The 18,585-nt window shown below is 43.6% G+C and overlaps 2 protein-coding genes across 3 annotated transcripts in view; one reads left to right on the top strand and one right to left on the bottom strand.

The window, feature by feature from the left end:
- The window catches only part of dnaaf6 (dynein axonemal assembly factor 6), a 66,938-nt gene extending 65,105 nt beyond the window's left edge, over nt 1-1,833 (top strand). For both annotated transcript variants that reach the window (XM_060832545.1, XM_060832546.1), the window contains one exon: nt 1,466-1,833. In XM_060832545.1, the coding sequence (XP_060688528.1) occupies nt 1,466-1,595 (130 nt within the window). In that variant the 3' untranslated portion in view covers nt 1,596-1,833. The remainder of the gene's footprint in view (nt 1-1,465) is intronic.
- Nucleotides 1,834-5,513: 3,680 nt separating this feature from the next.
- The window catches only part of LOC132820310 (cyclic nucleotide-gated olfactory channel-like), a 40,470-nt gene continuing 27,398 nt past the window's right edge, over nt 5,514-18,585 (bottom strand). The window contains exons 5-6 of the mRNA XM_060832335.1: nt 18,439-18,545; nt 5,514-6,934 (exon numbers count right to left, since the gene is read on the bottom strand). Coding sequence (XP_060688318.1) covers nt 5,514-6,934; nt 18,439-18,545 — 1,528 coding nt within the window. The remainder of the gene's footprint in view (nt 6,935-18,438; nt 18,546-18,585) is intronic.

Here is an 18,585-nt window from a genome sequence, read left to right as displayed (position 1 = left end):
TTCGATATGTAAGTACTTTTGAGTGGCATGGAGAAGTTGGGAAGGCAAATGCAATGTTCGTATTTATTACAAGAGCAGAGATGTAGTACTGAGGCTGTATAAGGTTCTAGTCAGAATGCATTTGGAATATTGTGTGCAGTTTTGTGACCTGTATCTAAGGGAGAATGTGCTAGTATTGGAAGGGGTACAGAGAAGGTTAACAAGAATGATCCTGTAATGGCTCGTCAAATGAGCAGTAGTTGAGGGTTTTGTACCCAATGGAGTTTAGAAGGAAGGGGAATCTCAGTGAAGCTTACAGAATCCTGAAAGGCCTGGATTAAGTGCACGTTGAGAAGATGTTTCCACTAGAATCTGAAGGCACAGCCTCCAACTGAAGGGGCAACTCTTTAAAACTGAGATGAGGAGGAATTTTTCAGCTGGAGGCTGGTTCATATGTGGAAACTCATGTGGAGGTCAAGTCATTGAATATATTTAAGACAGAGATGGTTTGTTCTTCCTCAGTCAGACAAATAAGGGTTACAGGGAGAAGGCAGGAGAATGAGTTTGAGAAACATATCCGCCATGAGTGAATGGTGGAGTAGCCTCAATGGCCTGAATGGCCTAATTCTGCACCTATATCTTATCATCTTATTATGTCTTTTCTCCATAGATGCTACTAGACCTGCTGAGTTTCTCGAGCATTTTCTGTTTTTGTTTAACCTGTCGAGTTTATTAAGAATTTTATATGTTTTCTTGAGTTGTCCCCTTCATTTTCCTAAACTCTGGTGAATACATATTAATTTAATCAGAGTCTATTCATACATCAGTCCTGCCATCCCAGGAGTCTGGTGAACCTCCCTCCATATGGGCGGCACGGTGGCACAGTGGTTAACACTGCTGCCTCACAGCGCCTGTAGACCCGGGTTCAATTCCCGACTCAGGCGACTGACTGTGTGGAGTTTGCACGTTCTCCCCGTGTCTGCGTGGGTTTCCTCCGGGTGCTCCGGTTTCCTCCCACAGTCACAAAGATGTGCGGGTCAGGTCAATTGGCCAAGCTAAATTGCCCGTAGTGTTAGGTAAGGGGTAAATGTAGGGGTATGGGTGGGTTGCGCTTCGGCGGGTCGGTGTGGACTTGTTGGGCCTGTTTCCACACTGTAAGTCTAATCTAAATATCTTCCTCAAATAAGGAGACTAAAACTGCACACAATATTCAGTAAGGCCCTATGCAGTTGCAGCAAGATTTACCTGCTCCTGTACTTGACAGCAGGCATGGAGCAGGAGGGGTGGTGACTTCTGATCACAGAAAATGGGAGTAGAGGTCTCTGATCACAGAGACCAAGGTGAGGGAAGGTAGATCCATTGCCAGAGAATGAGAAGAGGGGGCATCTCTGATGGCAATAATCTCAAATTAGTAGTCATTCATAGATTTATAAAACAGTTGTCCTCAGTCTGCCATCTTACTGTAGTTATCTCTATTGTTTTGCAGTAAACTGGGATTGCACCTGCCACATCCAGTCGATAGTAAGAATGGAAAAGCGCGTTTCAACACAGACACTCAGACACTGGAAGTTACCTTAACTATGAAGAGGGAGTTTGATTTCATTAACTTTGCTTGAACCAAGCAATGAGGATGAGGAGTTTTCAATGGAGTAGAATTGAGTTAAAATTGTTGTCAGATACTTTGTGTATTCAAGCACAGGCACTCAGTTTACTATCTGTCGATATTTAACATGTTGGTTTTAAAGAGGCAGTTCCATGTATATTCCCCATTCTAGAAGAAAAATAGGATTAAAGAAATTCAATTACCACTTTAGCTTTGTGCAATAAAATCATAATTTGTAAAAGTAAAACAAATTTTAAATTTCACAGTAGTCTTGATGTTTCTGCTGATGAGTGATTTGATTAGAGTTCAGTGGATTCCTATGGGCATTAATGGTGAGGGAACTATTTTTTAAAACCGCGAGTAGCACTGGCTTGTGACAGTAATGCTCCACTTCAGTAGTACAGCAAATGTTTATTGTTTGCTTTGTGAAAATGTGAAACAGCTTGACAAAGGCTAATATTTAAGCAATAATGATGCTGTGTTATTGATGTATGTTCAAAAAATTGGGAATGAAGCTTGCACCGAATTAATTTTTCGACTCTCAGATCTGAATTAGAAGGCATACAGAAGCGAGGACACATGCACTAATCAACCCCACTGCCCTGTGGCTGAACTCTTCAACTCCCCTTCCACTCTGCCAAAGACATACAAATCCTGGACTTACTCCAACGCCAAATTCTAGCCACCCGATGCCTGGAGGAAGAACACCTCATTTCTGCCTTCAGACCCTCTAATCAAATGGGATCAATGTCGATTTCTGATCTCCCCTCCCCCCACCTTATCCCAGATCCAACCTTCCAACTCAACACTGTCCTCTTGAGCTGTACTACCTGGCCATCTTCCTTCCCTCCTATCCGCTCCACCCTCCTCTCCAACCTATCACCATCACCCCCCCACCTTCATCTACCTATCGTAGTCCCACCTACCTTCCCCCAGCCCAACCCCCTTCCATTTATCGCTCAGCCTCCCTGCCCCACCCCACCCCACATTCTTGACGAAGAGCTTATGCCCGAAACATCGACTCTCCTGTTCCTCGGATGCTGCTTGACTAGCTGTGCTTTTCCAGCACCACACTTCTACGGAAGAGATGGATGTTTTTAGATTAGATTAGATTAGATTACTTTAGATTAGATTAGATTACTTACAGTGTGGAAACAGGCCCTTCAGCCCAACAAGTCCACACCGACCCGCCGAAGCACAACCCACCCATACCCCTATATTTATCCCTTACCTAACACTACGGGCAATTTAGCATGGCCAATTCACCTGACCCGCACATCTTTGGACTGTGGGAGGAAACCAGAGCACCCGGAGGAAACCCACGCAGACACGGGGAGAACGTGCAAACTCCACACAGTCAGTCGCCTGAGTCGGGAATTGAACCCGGGTCTCAGGCGCTGTGAGACAGCAGTGCTAACCACTGTGCCACCGTGCCGCCCATTTTGTGAAATAACTCATCTGTGCTTAGCGCGCAAATAATACTTGTTGATAAAACATAGTTCTGCATCAATATTCACGAACCGGCAAATTTGTAGATTGGGTTGGTATGATAATATTTAAAAGTCATTTGGACAGGTGCATGATTTGGAAGGGTTTAAAGGAATATGGGCCAAATACAGGCAAATGGCACTTGTTTAGTTTGGGAAACCTGGACAGCATGGGCAGGTTGGATCAAAGGGTATGCTTCTGTGTTGTATGATTCCATAGTTCTATTTTAATAAAATCTGCTTTACCTTAGTCCAAACCCTTTTTTACAGACGATCTTTCTCCTTTTTCATAATAAACTTAAAGTGTTCAGTGTTGTGGTCACGATCATTAAAACACTCCCACACTGTCACCTTGAATATTTGTCTGGCTTATTTCCCAGAATTAGGTCACTTGTAAGACCATCTATATGTTGACAAAGAAAGCTTTCCAAAATACATTTCAACAAGTTCATTGATACATTTTGTACTATGATCGTGCCACCCAATCTAACCCACTGATTACCTTATATATCTCAATTAAGTCGCCTCTCAACCTTCTTCTCCCTAACGAAAACAGCCTCACATCCCAACTTTCCTCGCAAGACCTTCCCTCCATACCAGGCAACATTCAAGTACATATCCTCTGAACCGTTTCCAAAGCTTTCACATGCTTCCTATATTGCGGTGACCAGAACTGAACGCAATATTCTGAACACAAGTGCGGCCGCACCAGAGTTTTGTACAGCTGCAGCATGACCTCGTGGTTCCAAGCTCAATCTCTCTACCAATAAAAGCTAACGCACTCTATGCATTCTTAACAGCCCTATCAACCAGTGTGAGGAATCTATGTACATGGACACCGAGATCTCTCTGCTCATCTACACTACCAAGAATCTTACCATTAGCCCAGTACTCTGCATTCCTGTTTCTCCTTCCACAGTCAATCATCTCACACTTTTCAGCATTAAACTCCATTTGCCACCTCTCAGCCCAGCTCTGTAACTTATCCATGTCCCTCTGTAACCTATAACACCCTTCGGCACTATCTACAACTGTACCCTTAGTGTCATCCGCAAATTTACTAACCCATCTTCTATGCCCACACCCAGGTCGTTTATAAAATGACAAACAACAGTACCCCAAAACAGATCCTTGCAGTACACCACTAGTAACTGAACTCCAGGATGAACATTTCCCATCAACCACCACCCTCTGTCTTCTTTCAGCTAGCCAATCTCTGATCCAAACTGCGAAATAATATCTGTTCCTCAATTGCTTACTGACTGGGAGTTTATAATGCACTCCTCACCATGTGACTGCACGGTTTTTATTTCGAACTTATACTAACAAAGCTTAATTTGATGATCTTGCCAAGATATCATCCCTCCTTCCTGCATTAACTGATTCCGTATCTAAAAGCATGATACTATCCTCCCCATCCCACCTTTGAGTAAAGATATGATAACCTTCCCACCAATGTTAAGTTTAGTTATTGGCCGTTGTCTGGACTAGTTCCTTTTTCTATATTTATATAGCAAATTAGTGGCCCTGCAACACTATTGTCTTTGTTTCCCTTGCCAAACCTCTAATTCTATATAGATGTAATCCATCCCGAATTTTAGAATCTTTGTTTGATTAATTTATCAATTGTCTTTCCTTTTTAAACATCTTGATAACTGTTTTTGATCTCTTCTAAATAACATTACCCACCCCCCCCCCATCAATCTCCCAGAAATTTCCCATTTTGCTCTTCATTGTCATCGCCTGAGAGATTATTGTGTAATTCCTATGAGGGTCAATCCTTCTCTTAATTTCTTTTAATCATTTATGTGTCTGTAGAATATGTGGATAATTATTTCTGATAGTTTCCTTTTGTAATTTCTATTTGCTTTCCAATAAAGTTGCACAGTGAGCTCAATATACCCTTGTGTGAATGAAATTAACAAAGTGAGAAAACATGTCTGACCCATCACTTGGAAATTATGTGAATCTATCCTGATATTTATGTTCACTTTTAAGTCTTATTTTAATTTAAATCATTCACTTTGAGAAACAAACCTCCATGAAAAATAAAACTAAAACCTTGCAGGCAAATTGCAGAGATCATCTCCCTACATCCATGTCCTTTTAAATCCTTCACTTCATCTGTCACCATCTCCTTCTTTATTTCTTTGATTTTATTTTTCTCTGTCATTGCCCCACATTTTCCACCAAACCTGGGACCAGCAGCAGCAAGGTGATGAGCTGTAGCAGCACAGAGAGAAGCAATCAGTAGAGAGGGGAGTGAAATATGCAGCACTGACTCTACGTTGAGCCCTGAAGATTCTTTTGAGCGGTCGGCAAATGAGAAATGGGACAATATTTGATGACAGTTTATAAATATCTTGGTCTCCTAGCCCAGTATGCTGAGCTATCAACTGAGTTGTGTCCGCCTTCAGTATGTTTAAGTGGACACAGCAACTTCTTCAGTGCTTATCATTCTCATTTTTACTTCCTTCAGTCTCACTCACACTGTCCAAACCATCAGAGACATACTCAATATCCAGCTGCTTTAGTTTCTTTTCAATGCTTGTGATTCTCTGTTTGAATTTCTGCTGAGTTGAGTCGTATTCATTCAACAGCCTGGCAAACCGTGTCTGCAAGGAATCAAGGTTTGATTCAAGTCTTTCTACTTTCTCCTCCATGTCTTTCACGCCCATGACCACCTCCACGTGCCCTTCATCCAACAATCCTTCTTTTAGCAAAATCTCCTTGCCTCGCTCTTCGAGAACCTTCTTAGCTTCTGGAAACTCGACCAAGGCTTCCATTAGGTCATCTTTTGAAAGACGAAAGAGATCAGAGTATCCAATGCTCCGGATATTTGCTGTCCTTCTGTTGCCCATTTTGCTGCCCTGGATGTTTAAGATACTGATCTCTCCGAAGCAGCTACCTGCAGTCAGAATGACGTACTGTGTCACCCCATCATCTGCCACTACTGCCAATTTTCCTTCCTTGATGATGTACATCTCTTTCCCAATGTCCCCCTTGCGACAGATGTAATCCCCAGGGCTAAAAACCTGGGGTCTGAGCTTCAGCACCAATTCCACGAGGAAGCCAGCCTCACAGTCCTGAAAGATTCTCACTTTCTTGAGGGTGTCCAGATGCACATTTATGGCAATTTCTGCTTTCAGTTTGTCTGGCAGACCTTTTAGCACATCAGATTCATCAACAGTTTTCTTGTTCGCCCAGAGATAGTCAAACCATTTAATAACGCGGGTCTCCACCTCCTTGCTGACCTTTCGGAACTGCATGTAGTGCTTGATGGCATCAACCTTAGCCTGGAAATCTGCACGGGACGCGTTCATGTTGGATATCATTGAACCTACGTTACCCACAATGGTGGCAAAGATCAGCACTCCCACCAGGAAATCGAACACCACAAACAAGAACTCCACATCAAGGACTGGTGGTGGGGTTTCCCCTATGGTGGTGAGTGTCAGAGTCGACCAATACAGGCAGTAAATATATTCTCTTGCCAGGTAGCCATGGTAAGGGTCTGAGATGTTGGGATAGACCCAGCTATCTGAGCCAAAGCCAATGTTTTTGGAGATGGCATAGTAAAGGCAGGCATTCCAGTGAATGATAATCAGCAGATACAGCAACAGGTTGCTGATTCGAAAGACATTTGGGTAATTTGTTCTGGTCTCTGTCCGATCACAAAACTCAAACACACGTGGCAATTTCAGCAGGCGATTGAATCGAAGCTCTGGGTAATGGAATCCGACTGCCAAGTAACCCAGGTCGGTGGGTAAGACTGCAATGATATCCAACTTAAACTGCAGAGTTTTTATGCAATGGTCTTGCAACTTCTTCAAGTCTTTAACCAGCAGACCCTGTTCAAGAAATCCTGCCCAGAAATAAAAGGACAGTGTTAATTATTTGATTAGAGCAAAACCAATTCAAACATACCTTCCTTTAGTTCACTGATGGGGTCAGGGCATCATTGGCCTGCCAGCATTTATTGTTCATTCCTAGTTGCCCTAAAGAAAGAGCTTTCTTGAACAGCTGCAGTTCTTCAGGGAGATGTCAGAGTGGGAGTTCCAGGAATTTTACCTAAGAATACTGAACTGTACTATATTTTTCAAGTCAGGATGGTGACTGACTTGAAAGGGAACTTGCAAGTGGTGGTATCTACTACCCTTATCCTTCTAGATGAAAGTGACCATGGGTTTCAAAGATGCTATCCAAGGATCTTTGGTGAATTTCTGCTGTGCATCATGTAGATAGTACACACTGCTGCTGCTACTGACTGTTGGTGGTGGAGGGAGTGGATGTTTATTGATGTGATGCCAGTCAAGCGGGCTGCCTTATCCTGGATGGTGTCAAGCTTCTTGAGAGTTGGTGGAGCTGCACCCATTCAGGCAAGTGGGGAGTATTCCGTCACACTCCTGACATTGTAGATGCTGGACAGGAAGTGAGTTACTCACCACAGTATTCCTAGTTGCTAACCTGCTCTTCTTGCCACTATGTTTATATGGCAAGTCCAGTTGAATTTCTGGTCAATGGCAACTGCCAGGATTTTGATTGTTCAGGATTCAGTGATCTATTGAATATCAAGCTGTGGTGGTTAGATTGTCTCTTATTGGTGATGGCACTTGTCAGCCCAAATCTGGATATTGTCCAGATTTACTTGATTTGACAATGAATTTTTCAATGTCTGAGGAGTTGAAAGTGGTGCTGAATATTGTGCACTCATGAGTGGACATTCCCACTTCTGACCTTATGATGGGGGGTGGGGGGGGGGGGGGGAAGGTCATTGATGAAGTAGCTGAAGATGGTTGGGCCTAGGACATTACCCTGAGGAATTACTGCAGAGAGATGTCCTGGAGCTGAAATGACCGACCTTCAACAATCACAACCATCTTTCGATGTGTCATATATGACTCCAACCAGCAGAGAGGTTGCATTGATTTCACATTGATTTCAGTTTTTCCAGGGTCCTTGATATCTCACTCAGTCGACTATTGCCAGAATGTGAATGCCCATATACCTTACAATATCCAGTACCTCTTAATATCACGTGGAGTGAATCAAATTGGGTGGAGATATGTGTGATACTGGGGACCACTTGAGGAAGTGAAGATGGATCATCAACTTGGCACTGCTTATGTAAATGTTTCAGCTATATCTTTTGCAAAATGTGTTGAGTTCTTCCATTATTGAGAATGGGGGTATTTTAAAAGCCCCCTCCGCCAGTGAATTGTTTAATTGACCTCCACCATTCATGATTGAATGTGGCAAGACTGCAGAGCTTAGGGCTGATCTACTGGTTGTGGGACCATTTAATTCTGTCTATCACTTGCTGCTTATGCTATTTGGCATACGTGTAGTCCTGTTTGATAGATTCATCAGATTGACACTTGATTTAGGTATGCCTGATGCTGTTCCTGACATGGCCTCCTACAATCTCCATTGAACCAGGGTTGATACCCTGGCTTGATGGTACAGCTGTTGATGGCCCACAGAGCCTTATAGAAGCCTAGTCTTGAGTTGCTCGATCTATTCAAAGTCAGTCACATTTGGCATAGTGGTAGTGCCACACAACATGGAGTGTATTCTCAATGTGAAGGCATGATTTCATCTCCACAAGGACCGTGCAGTCATCACTCTCACTGATACTGTCATGAACAGATGTATTTGCAGCCAGCAGATTAGTGGGGGTGAGGTCAAGTATGTGTTTCCCTCTTGTTGGTATTCTCATCACCAGCCACAAACCCAGTCTAGCAGCTTTAGGATTCCACCAGCTCCATCAGTAATGCTGCAACTGAGCCAGTCTTGATGGTGGACATTGAAATACCCACACAGAGTACATTTTGAACACTTACCACCCTCACTGCCCCCTCCAGATGTGGTTATAATGGTGGAGTACTGATTCATTAGTCGAGGGAGTACAGTATGTGGTAAATAGCAAGGAGGTTTTCTAATCTATGTTTAACCTGAGACTTCATGAGTCTGGAGTCAACGTTGAAGACTCCCAGGCAATTCCCTCCCCATTGTACACCACTGTGCTGTCACCACTGCTGGATCCGTCCATGAGACGGGTCATATCTAAGAATGATGATGGTGGGATACTGTCGAAAAGTGTGGTACTGGAAATGCATAGCAGCCAGGCAGTATCCAAGGAGCAGGAAAGTTGATGTTTCATCTGGGATATTGTCTAGAAGGTATGATTCTGTGAGTATAACTGTGAGGTTGTTGCGTAACTGTGAGATAGAACATAGAACAATACAGCACAGAACAGGCCCTTCGGCCCACGATGTTGTGCCGAACATCTAACCCAAATTAAGCACCCATCCATGTACCTATCCAATTGCCGCTTAAAGGTCGCCAATGATTCTGACTCTACCACTCCCACGGGCAGCGCATTCCATGCCCCCACCACTCTCTGGGTAAAGAACCCACCCCTGACATCTCCCCTATAAGCCTCCTTCTTCCTCTTTACTAGACATTCAACTTCCCTCGTCAACCAAGGCTCCCTCACACGACCATTTCTTTCATGCTGATAGGTACATACATATCAAGGACGCGTCTTATCTGCTCCTTGAAAAAGTTCCACATTTCCACCACATCCTTCCCTGACAGCCTATGCTCCCAACTTATGCTCCTCAAATCCTGTCTTACAGCATCGTAATTTCCCTTCCCCCAATTGTAAAATCTACCCTGTTGTGCGCACCTATCTCTCTCCATAACCAAGGTGAAAGTCACAGAATTGTGGTCACCATCACCAAAATGTTCACCCACTAACAGGCCCATCACTTGTCCTGGTTCATTACCGAGTACCAAATCCAATATGGCCTCCCCTCTGGTTGGACAATCTACATACTGAGTTAGAAAAGCTTCCTGGACACACTGCACAAACACCGCCCCATCCAATCTACTTGACCTAAGGAGCTTCCAATCAATATTTGGGAAGTTGAAGTCGCCCATGACTACGACCCTGTGACTTCTGCACCTTTCCAAAATCTATTTCCCAATCTGTTTCTCCACATCTCTGCTGCTATTGGGGGGCCTATAGTAAACACCCAACAAGGTGACTGCACCTTTCCTATTTCTGACTTCAGCCCAAAGGCAGATCCCCCTCAAACTTCCTTTCTGCAGCCGTCATACCATTTCTAATTAGCAATGCCACCCCCCCTCCTTTTTTACCACCCTCCCTAATCTTACTGAAACATCTGTAACCAGGAACCTCCAACAACCATTCCTGTCCCTCATTTATCCACGTTTCCGTGATGGCCACAACATCGTAGTCCCAGGTACCGATCCACGCCTTAAGTTCACCCACCTTATTTCTGATACTCCTTGCTTTGAATTATACGCACTTGAGCCCATCTCTGTGTCCGCAAGTATTCCCTGTCAGTGCTACCTTCTCCACAGCCTCCCTACATTCTTGGACATCCTGACAAACAGCTAGCTTACTTGCTGGACTACAAGTCCGGATCCCATCCCCCTGCCAAATTAGTTTAAACCCCCCGAAGAGTGCTAGCAAACCTATCCCCCAGGATATTGGTGCCCTTCTGGTTCAGGTGCAACCCGTCCTGTTTGTACAGGTCCCACCTTCCCCAGAATGCAGTCCAATTGTCCAAATACCTGAAGCCCTCCCTCCTACACCATCCTTGCAGCCACGTGTTCAACTGCACTCTCTCCCTATTCCTTGCCTCACTGTCACGTGGCACCGGCAACAACCCAGAGATGACGACTCTGTCTGTCCTAGCTTTTAGCTTCCAGCCTAACTCCCCGATCTCTTGAATGACCTCCCCACCCCTCTTCCTACCTATGTCGTTGGTGCCAATGTGTACCACGACTTCTGGCTGCACACCCTCCCCCTTAAGGATTCTGAAGACACGGTCCGAGACATCACGGACCCTGGCATCCGGGAGGCAACAAACCATCCGAGAGTCTCGCCCATGTCCACAGAACCGCCTGTCCGTCCCTCTAACTAGAGAGTCTCCTATAACTAGCGCTCTCCGCCTCTCCCCCTTTCCCTTCTGAGTCTCAGAGCCAGACCTCACGCCACAGACCCCGTCACTGCAGCTTACACCTGCAAGGCTGTCCCCCCCAACAGTTTCCAAAGCTGTATACCTATTGTTTAGGGGAACGACCACAGGGGAACCCTGCACTGCCTGCTTCTTCCCCTTCCCACCTCTAACTGTTACCCAGCTACCTCTGTTCTCCGGCGTAACTATGTCCCTGTAGCTTCTACCAATCACCCTCTCAGCCTCTCGAATAATCCTCAGTTCATCCAACTCCAGTTCCAGTTCCCTAACTCGTTCAGTGAGGAGCAGGATCTGACTGTATTTCCTGCAGACGAAGTCGGCAGGAGTATCGGTGGTCACCCCTACCTCAAACATCCTGCAGGAGGAACATTCCACTGCCTGCACTGCCATGACTGTACACTTTGTCTCCAAAACAAGAACACTGAGTCAATAACACTGAGTCGCTTACCTGTGGACTTTAAAGTTAGGTTAGAGGAGGAGGATGGGAGGGAGGCTCCCAATTTTGACTTTGCAGGGTCAACTGGGCTGGAAGGCTTGACAGGGCTTGTACTGAGATATTAATCAAGAAGTTCAGGCTAAAGTTCCAAAATTTTCCAATCTTCCTTCATAACTGAAGTTCCTCTTTTATGGGCCTTCATCATATACCTCTTCTGCATTCTCATCACTCCCACAGTGTGGCTTCCAGACTATACATGATACCCCATTAGACGACATAGGTTTAAGAAGAGAGGGGAAAGATTTAAGAAGGACTTGAAGGGTAACTTTTTCACGCAGAGGTGGTACGTGTATGGAACGAGCTGCCAGAAAAAGTGAAGGAGGCAGTTTCAAATACAACATTTAGAAGGCATCTGGTTGGGCATATGAAAAGGAAGGGTTTAGAGGGATATGCAGAGGGGACTACACCAGATTGGGAAGGTCTGGTCTACATGGATGAATTGGACTGAAGGGTCTGTTACCATGCTACATGATTCTATTGTACCTCTTAAAGTGCTGCACAATCAGAAAAGCAAAATAGTGCAAATGTTGGAGATCTGAACTTAAAACAAGAATGCTGGAGAAACTCAGCAGGTCTGACAGCATCTGTGGTGAGAGAAACAGAATTATCATTTTGAGTGTGGTCTGATTCCTCTTCAGAATTCTGAAGAGGAGCTCTTTAATAAAACTAAGAATTGGAGATGCTGGAAATCTGAAAAACAAATTGCTGTCAAAACTCTACAGCTCTGGCAACATCAGTGGAGAGAAAGCAGAGTTAATGTTTAAATCCTATGAAGTCTTCATCAGAACCATTAGCAGCTAGGAAAAAAGTGGTACTTATGCTAGTAGTAGACAGATGGAAATAGAGCTCAGAGAGAGAGAGACAGAGAGAAGTATGAAAGAGGTAGGCAGGCAAAGAGATTATTGTTTGCAGACCAGGACAGAGGAGAAGCTGAATAAGTGATAATGAGAGCTGTGAGTGGGAGAAGATGGGTTGGTTGTGCTAAAAACAACCCATGCCATGACAAGACTGGATTTGAGGTAAGTAAAAGAACATGGAAGAATGGAATCAGGTTCTAGAGTTATTGGACTCGATATTGAGTACTAGTGGCTGTAGGGTACCCATGTAGAAGGTGAGATGTTGTTCTTTGAGCTTGTGCTGAGGCTTGCTGAAACAATGCAGCAGACCTGTGACAAAAATGTTGAGTGATGTATTGAATTGGCAGGTAACTGTACACTCAGGGTCACTCTTACAGACCAAGCATGGGTGTTCTGCAAAGCAGTCATCCAGTCTGCATTTTGTCTCCCCAATGTCAAAGATGCCATATTGTGAGCAGTGAATACAGCAGGCTAGATCAATTGAAGTACAGGTAAATTTTTACTTCACCTAGAAGGTATGTCTGGAGCCTTGTAAACAGCAGATCGAATAAGTAAATGGGCAAATGTTACACCTTCTACGATTACTTGGGAAGGTGCCATGGGGTAATTTTAGGAATGGAGGAGGAGTGGATCAGAGTGTCCTGGAGGGAATGGTCCCTATGAAGTTCTAACAAAGGAGAGAAGGCAACTATGTGTGTGGTAGTGACAACACGCTGGAGGTGGCAATATTGGTGGTTTATAGTCCTTTAGATGTGGATGTTGGTGGGATGGTAATTAAGGACGGGGTGAGGGAATTGTTGTGGGAGAGAATAGAAGGAGTGAGGGCAAAAATGCGGGAGATGATTGGACACAGCTATGGGCCCTGTCAACCATTTTGGAGGTTTAGGATGGTGGGGAAGACTGGTGGTCAGTTCTGAGGAAGGTGGCATCATCAGAACACATACAACAGAGATGGAGAAACTGGAAGACTGCAATATCAAGTCTTCATAGGAAGCAAAGTGTGAGGATGTATAGTCAAGATAATTAAGGGAGTCAGTGGGTTTATGGTGGATATTTGTAACCAACCTATCCTTAGAAATGGAACAGCGATAGCCAAAAAGGGAAGGGAGAAGTCAGAGATGGACCAGATGAAGGTGAGAGCAGGGCTGAACATGGAAGAAAAATTTGTAAACTTTTCTAATTCTGGATGAGAGAGAGAAGCAGCACCAATGGTGCCATCAATGTACTGGAGAAAGTGTTATGGGGAGGGAGCTGAGTAGGACTGAAGAAGAGGTGGCTGGAGCCCACAAACTAAAAATTTTGAAACCGACATAAAACATCCGAAGAATTGCAGATGCAAGCGGGAAGAAACTGGGAAAAAAAAATTTGAGTCGCGATAAGCAAAAATAAGGTCCGTGAGGTAGGAGCAGACTGAAACAATGTATCTGCCTGGGCAGTTCTGTCTGTGGATATGGGCTGGATGGGGTTGGGGAAACTATGAGCTGGGAAGCTGTTGGTGTGAGATACTGAAAAAAGAAAAGATCAGTAACCAGTGTAGACACAGTGGCCTGATATTCGATGGTGGGCTCATTGTCTGGGGGAGATAGGAGGAGGTGTCTAAGAGCTGGCGCTCAGCCTCTGCAATGTAACGGTCAGTATGCAAGACAATAGCAGCAGGTTTGAAGACAAAGTCAGGGTAGATTCTGAGGACACAGTTCAAAAGGAGACATGTATTGAATGAGTGAGTGGGGGAGGCGTCGAGAAATGTAGGCAACTGATGTCACTTTGACAGTTCTCAATTAACATATCAAGAGAAATGTGGGAGAAATACAAGAGGTCGGAGTCCATGTGGAAGGAGAGTGTTGAAGACTGTTGAAATGACTTATGGGGTTGAGAGTGGTTTCTTGTCATAGAATTGTAGAATTTTACAGTACAGAAGGAGACCATTTGACTCATCATGTCTGTACCTGCTTCCAAAAGAGCTACTCAACTATTCCCACGCCCTACCCTTATCTCCACAGCCCTCTAACTTCATCCCTTTCAAATATATGGGATGCACAGTGACTAAGTGGTTAGTACTGCTGCCTCCCAGTGCCAGGGACCTAGGTTCGATTCCAGTATTGGAATACTGTTTGTGTGGAGTTTGCACGTTCTCCCCATGTCTGCATGGGTTTCCTCTGGTTGATCTGGTTTCTACCGACAGTTCAAAGATGTGCACATTAGGTGTATTGGCCAAGCTAAATTACCCATAGTGTTCAAGGATGAGTAGGTTAGGTTCATTAGTCAAGGGTGATGTAAAGTAATAGGGTAGGAAAGTGGGTCTAGGTGGAATACTCTTCGGCAAGTTGGTTTGGACTTGCCAGGTCAAATGGCCTATTTCCACACTGTAGGGATTCTATTGATACAACCTGCTCCCTTTTGAAACCTCCTATGGAATCTACGGCCACCATTCTTCCAGGCAGCACATTCCAAAACCTAATAACTTGAAAGATGTTGTTCCTCATCCCATAGCTCTCTTGCTGACAGACTTGAAATTGTGACCTCATGTTACTACATACTAATTTGTGGAAATAGAATATTCTTCTTTACCCTGTCAGAATTGTTCATAATTTTGAACACCTCAATAAAGTCATCTCTTAATCTTCTCTGTTCCAAGGAGAGCAAGCCCAGTATCTCGAATTTTACCTAGATCCAAAATTGATAGACTTTGGCAAGTTAAAGTTCATGAGACATAATGGGAAAAGTGGAATATATGGTGTCTGATTACAGATAAACCATGATTGATTCAAGGAGCTAAATGATCTATTCACATTCCTATGTTGGGCACTGTGATAAAATTACTGAATGGATAATAAATAATATCTGTAGGAACAATTTTGCTGGGTAATACAGGATTTCAATCTGGCTGAAATGAGCTTTCTGTCTTCTAATCACCAGTGACAATGAATCGTAGGATGGAACAGGGGATGTAAACTTGTTTGATACTGAGAGATTATTTTAAGAAGAATAGTGTTGTCAAACACAGACGCCTCAAGGGTCAGGTACATAGTTTCATGTTACATTGTCCAAAGAAATGGGCACAAAGGTGGATGAAGAATAGCTCAACATCATGTTGTGGCTGAAATTCATTGAGGTGGAGGGCGCAGAGAGACAAAACTAAGACTTACAGAATATTCAGCATTAGAGAACAGAAGGTCATTGGGAATAGCAAACATCTAACAGGAGGTAGGTTAGGAGAGGGGATCGAGTCAGAGAGACGGGGTTAGGTTCCAGATGGGCTTAGGTATCTCTGAGTTGTTGAACCTTGTGTTGCTTAATGCATAAAAGGAAGATTTTTTTTTGCTTGAGTGTCAAATAAGCTGGAAATTGAAATGGAACTGGAGTCAGGGCAGCTTTGAGCCAGCACAAGGTGGCACTGATGGATACTGAGGTCCAGCATGTGTATATGGCGACACAAGGCATTGAGTATGGATTTCAGAATGAGATGTCTGAGGAGCATTGCACATCACAGAAACACCTGTGACCCTGGGTAGATTCAAAACTCGAAAACTGAAACTTCAGCCAGAAGCTACTTGAGATGAGTCTCAGTTGTTTGTTTCTCTCTTCATGGATGGTGCCAGGCCTGCTGAATTTCTCCAGTACTTCTGTTTTTATTTAAATTCATGATAGCCTCCCTACCTCTGTACTTTATGCCCATATTTATGATACCTGGAATACTGTATGTTTTATTAATTGTTCTCTCTACTTGACTCTACTTTTAATGATTTATGTAAACATAAACCAAGGTTTCTCTGTTCCTGTACTCCCTTTAGAATAGTATCCTCTATTTTGTACTAACCCTCCAGTTATTTGCACCAACATGAATAATCTCACATTTGTCTACCTGCCGCCTCTCTGCCCACTCCACCAACTTGTCAATGTCTATTTGATGTTCTGCACCGTTCACTCTTTGGAGTGCTCATATTCCTATGTTCTCATAATAGAATGCCCTCAGCCCTGGCAACATCTTGGGAACATCTCCTCTGTAACCTTTCTTAACTCGTTACATTTCCTCTAGCTCCATCTTCTCCAAGATAATTGAAAATGTTCTAGCTGATTGCTGACCAATGGCTTATGAAGTTCCAGCACAATCTCTTTCTTTTATATACTTTGCACTGGTTTGGTATAGAGTGGCTGATGAGCCCATATTGTTGTGAGCCTGGAATTCATAGGCCAAAAAAAAAGCAAAGATGACAGATTATCTTTCCTAGAGAGCATTAGTGAATCAGATGGGTTTTTATGATAATCAGCAGTGGTAACTACAAACAAGTTGAACTTTCAAATAAGGGTTTTTATGGATTAAATTTTAAATTCTACCAGCTGCTACAATAGAGATTTAAACCCATGCCTCCATAACATTAGCCTGGTCTCTTGATTAAAATTCCAGTACAGTAGCAGCAAGGCGGACCATTCACACTGTGCATTGCAGAACGTCACCAAATATCCTTAGACAGCACCTTTCAAACTCACAATCACTTTGATCTAGAAAGATGCTAGATACAAAGGAACACCACTACCTGCAAGTTTCCCAAAAGCCACTCGCCATCCTGACTTGGAAATATAGTGTTGTTCCGTCACTGTCAATAGATGCAAGATCCAAGAACTCTGACTTGAATTACATTGTGGGAATAACTACAACACATGGACTGTAGTAGTTTAAGAAGGCATTTTCTGGATTAGTGGTGCTGGAAGAGCACAGCAGTTCAGGCAGCATCCAAGGAGCAGCAAAATCGACGTTTCAGGCAAAAGCCCTTCATCAGGAATAAAGGCAGAGAGCCTGAAACGTGGAGAGATAAGCTAGAGGAGGGTGCGGGTGGGGAGAAAGTAGCATAGAGTATAATAGGTGAGTGGGGGAGGGGATGAAGGTGATAGGTCAGGGAGGAGAGGGTTTAAGAAGGCAGCTCATCATCACTTTCTCTGGGACACCTAGGGATGGGTAATACATTCTGGCCCAAACTATGATGCACATCCCATTAAAAAAGGACAAAATGCATGATTCTGCTATTTATAACGCGAAGCCTGCAATTATCAACACTACAATATCTCTACTGTCACTGTCGTCAGATGGTAAAGAAGGCATATGGCATACTTGCCTTCATTAATTACAGCATCGTGTATAAAAGATGCTAAGTCATGTTGCAACTGTATGAGACTTTAGTTAGGCTGCATTTGGAGTACTGTATACAATTCTGGTTGCTGCACTATATGAAGTATGTGGAAGTTTTGGAAAGGGTGCAGAAGAGGTCCAGCAAGATGTTGCCTGGATTGGAGTGAATTGAGAAAATTCTGGAAAATGACCACTTATGCATCCAATATTTTCAGGGCCTCTTCCTTTAGTATTCTGGGATGTAGATTATCAGGCCTGGGGGATTTGTCAGCTTTGAACATTGAAAAGTACAGCACAGAACAGGCCCACGATGTTGTGCCGAAGATTAATCCTAATGTAAAATAAAATGACTTAACCTATGCACCCCTCAATTCACTGCGAATGAATTCTAACAGTACTTTCCTCAGCACCATTATTCTCACTGTCACTGCTGACACTGGACTATCACTGTACCTTTGACACTCTAGTGTCCTCACAGTCACTTATAATATTTCAGTATCTTAATGTCACTGATGACAATGTAGTGTCCCACTATCTCTGTTGATACTGCAATATTGCACAGTCACTCACGGCACTGCAATATCACACCGTTACAGACAACATTGAAGTATCGCACTGTCATTGAGCACACTGCAGTATTCCCACCATTGCTTTTTGAATGCAGTATCCCAGCAGTCATTGTTGACATTGTTGTATCCTTACTGTCACTGTGAGGATATTATCAGTATTATAGTATCCTCAATGCCATTCTCAACACTATAGTACCACACTCACTAAGCAGTATTTATAGTGGACAGCTCTAACTGATGGAAATATGTGACACCACAAAGCAACACGAGTGTAGGAAGTGATTAGTGGTACAAAACTACAGGCACAAACCTGTTCTGAGTCTGACAAAGACGTCGAGAATATAAATGACATCTGAAGTGTAATCAATAATCAACCAAATTGTAAGATGTTGCGTCTGGAGAGAGTCAAAGCAAGCCCTGTGGGAAAAAGAAAAACATGTGTTTTAACCTAAAATCA

Source organism: Hemiscyllium ocellatum, chromosome 11 (assembly GCF_020745735.1).
Source record: "Hemiscyllium ocellatum isolate sHemOce1 chromosome 11, sHemOce1.pat.X.cur, whole genome shotgun sequence".
Lineage (NCBI taxonomy): Eukaryota > Metazoa > Chordata > Chondrichthyes > Orectolobiformes > Hemiscylliidae > Hemiscyllium > Hemiscyllium ocellatum.
This window is presented reverse-complemented; position numbering and strand designations above follow the sequence as displayed.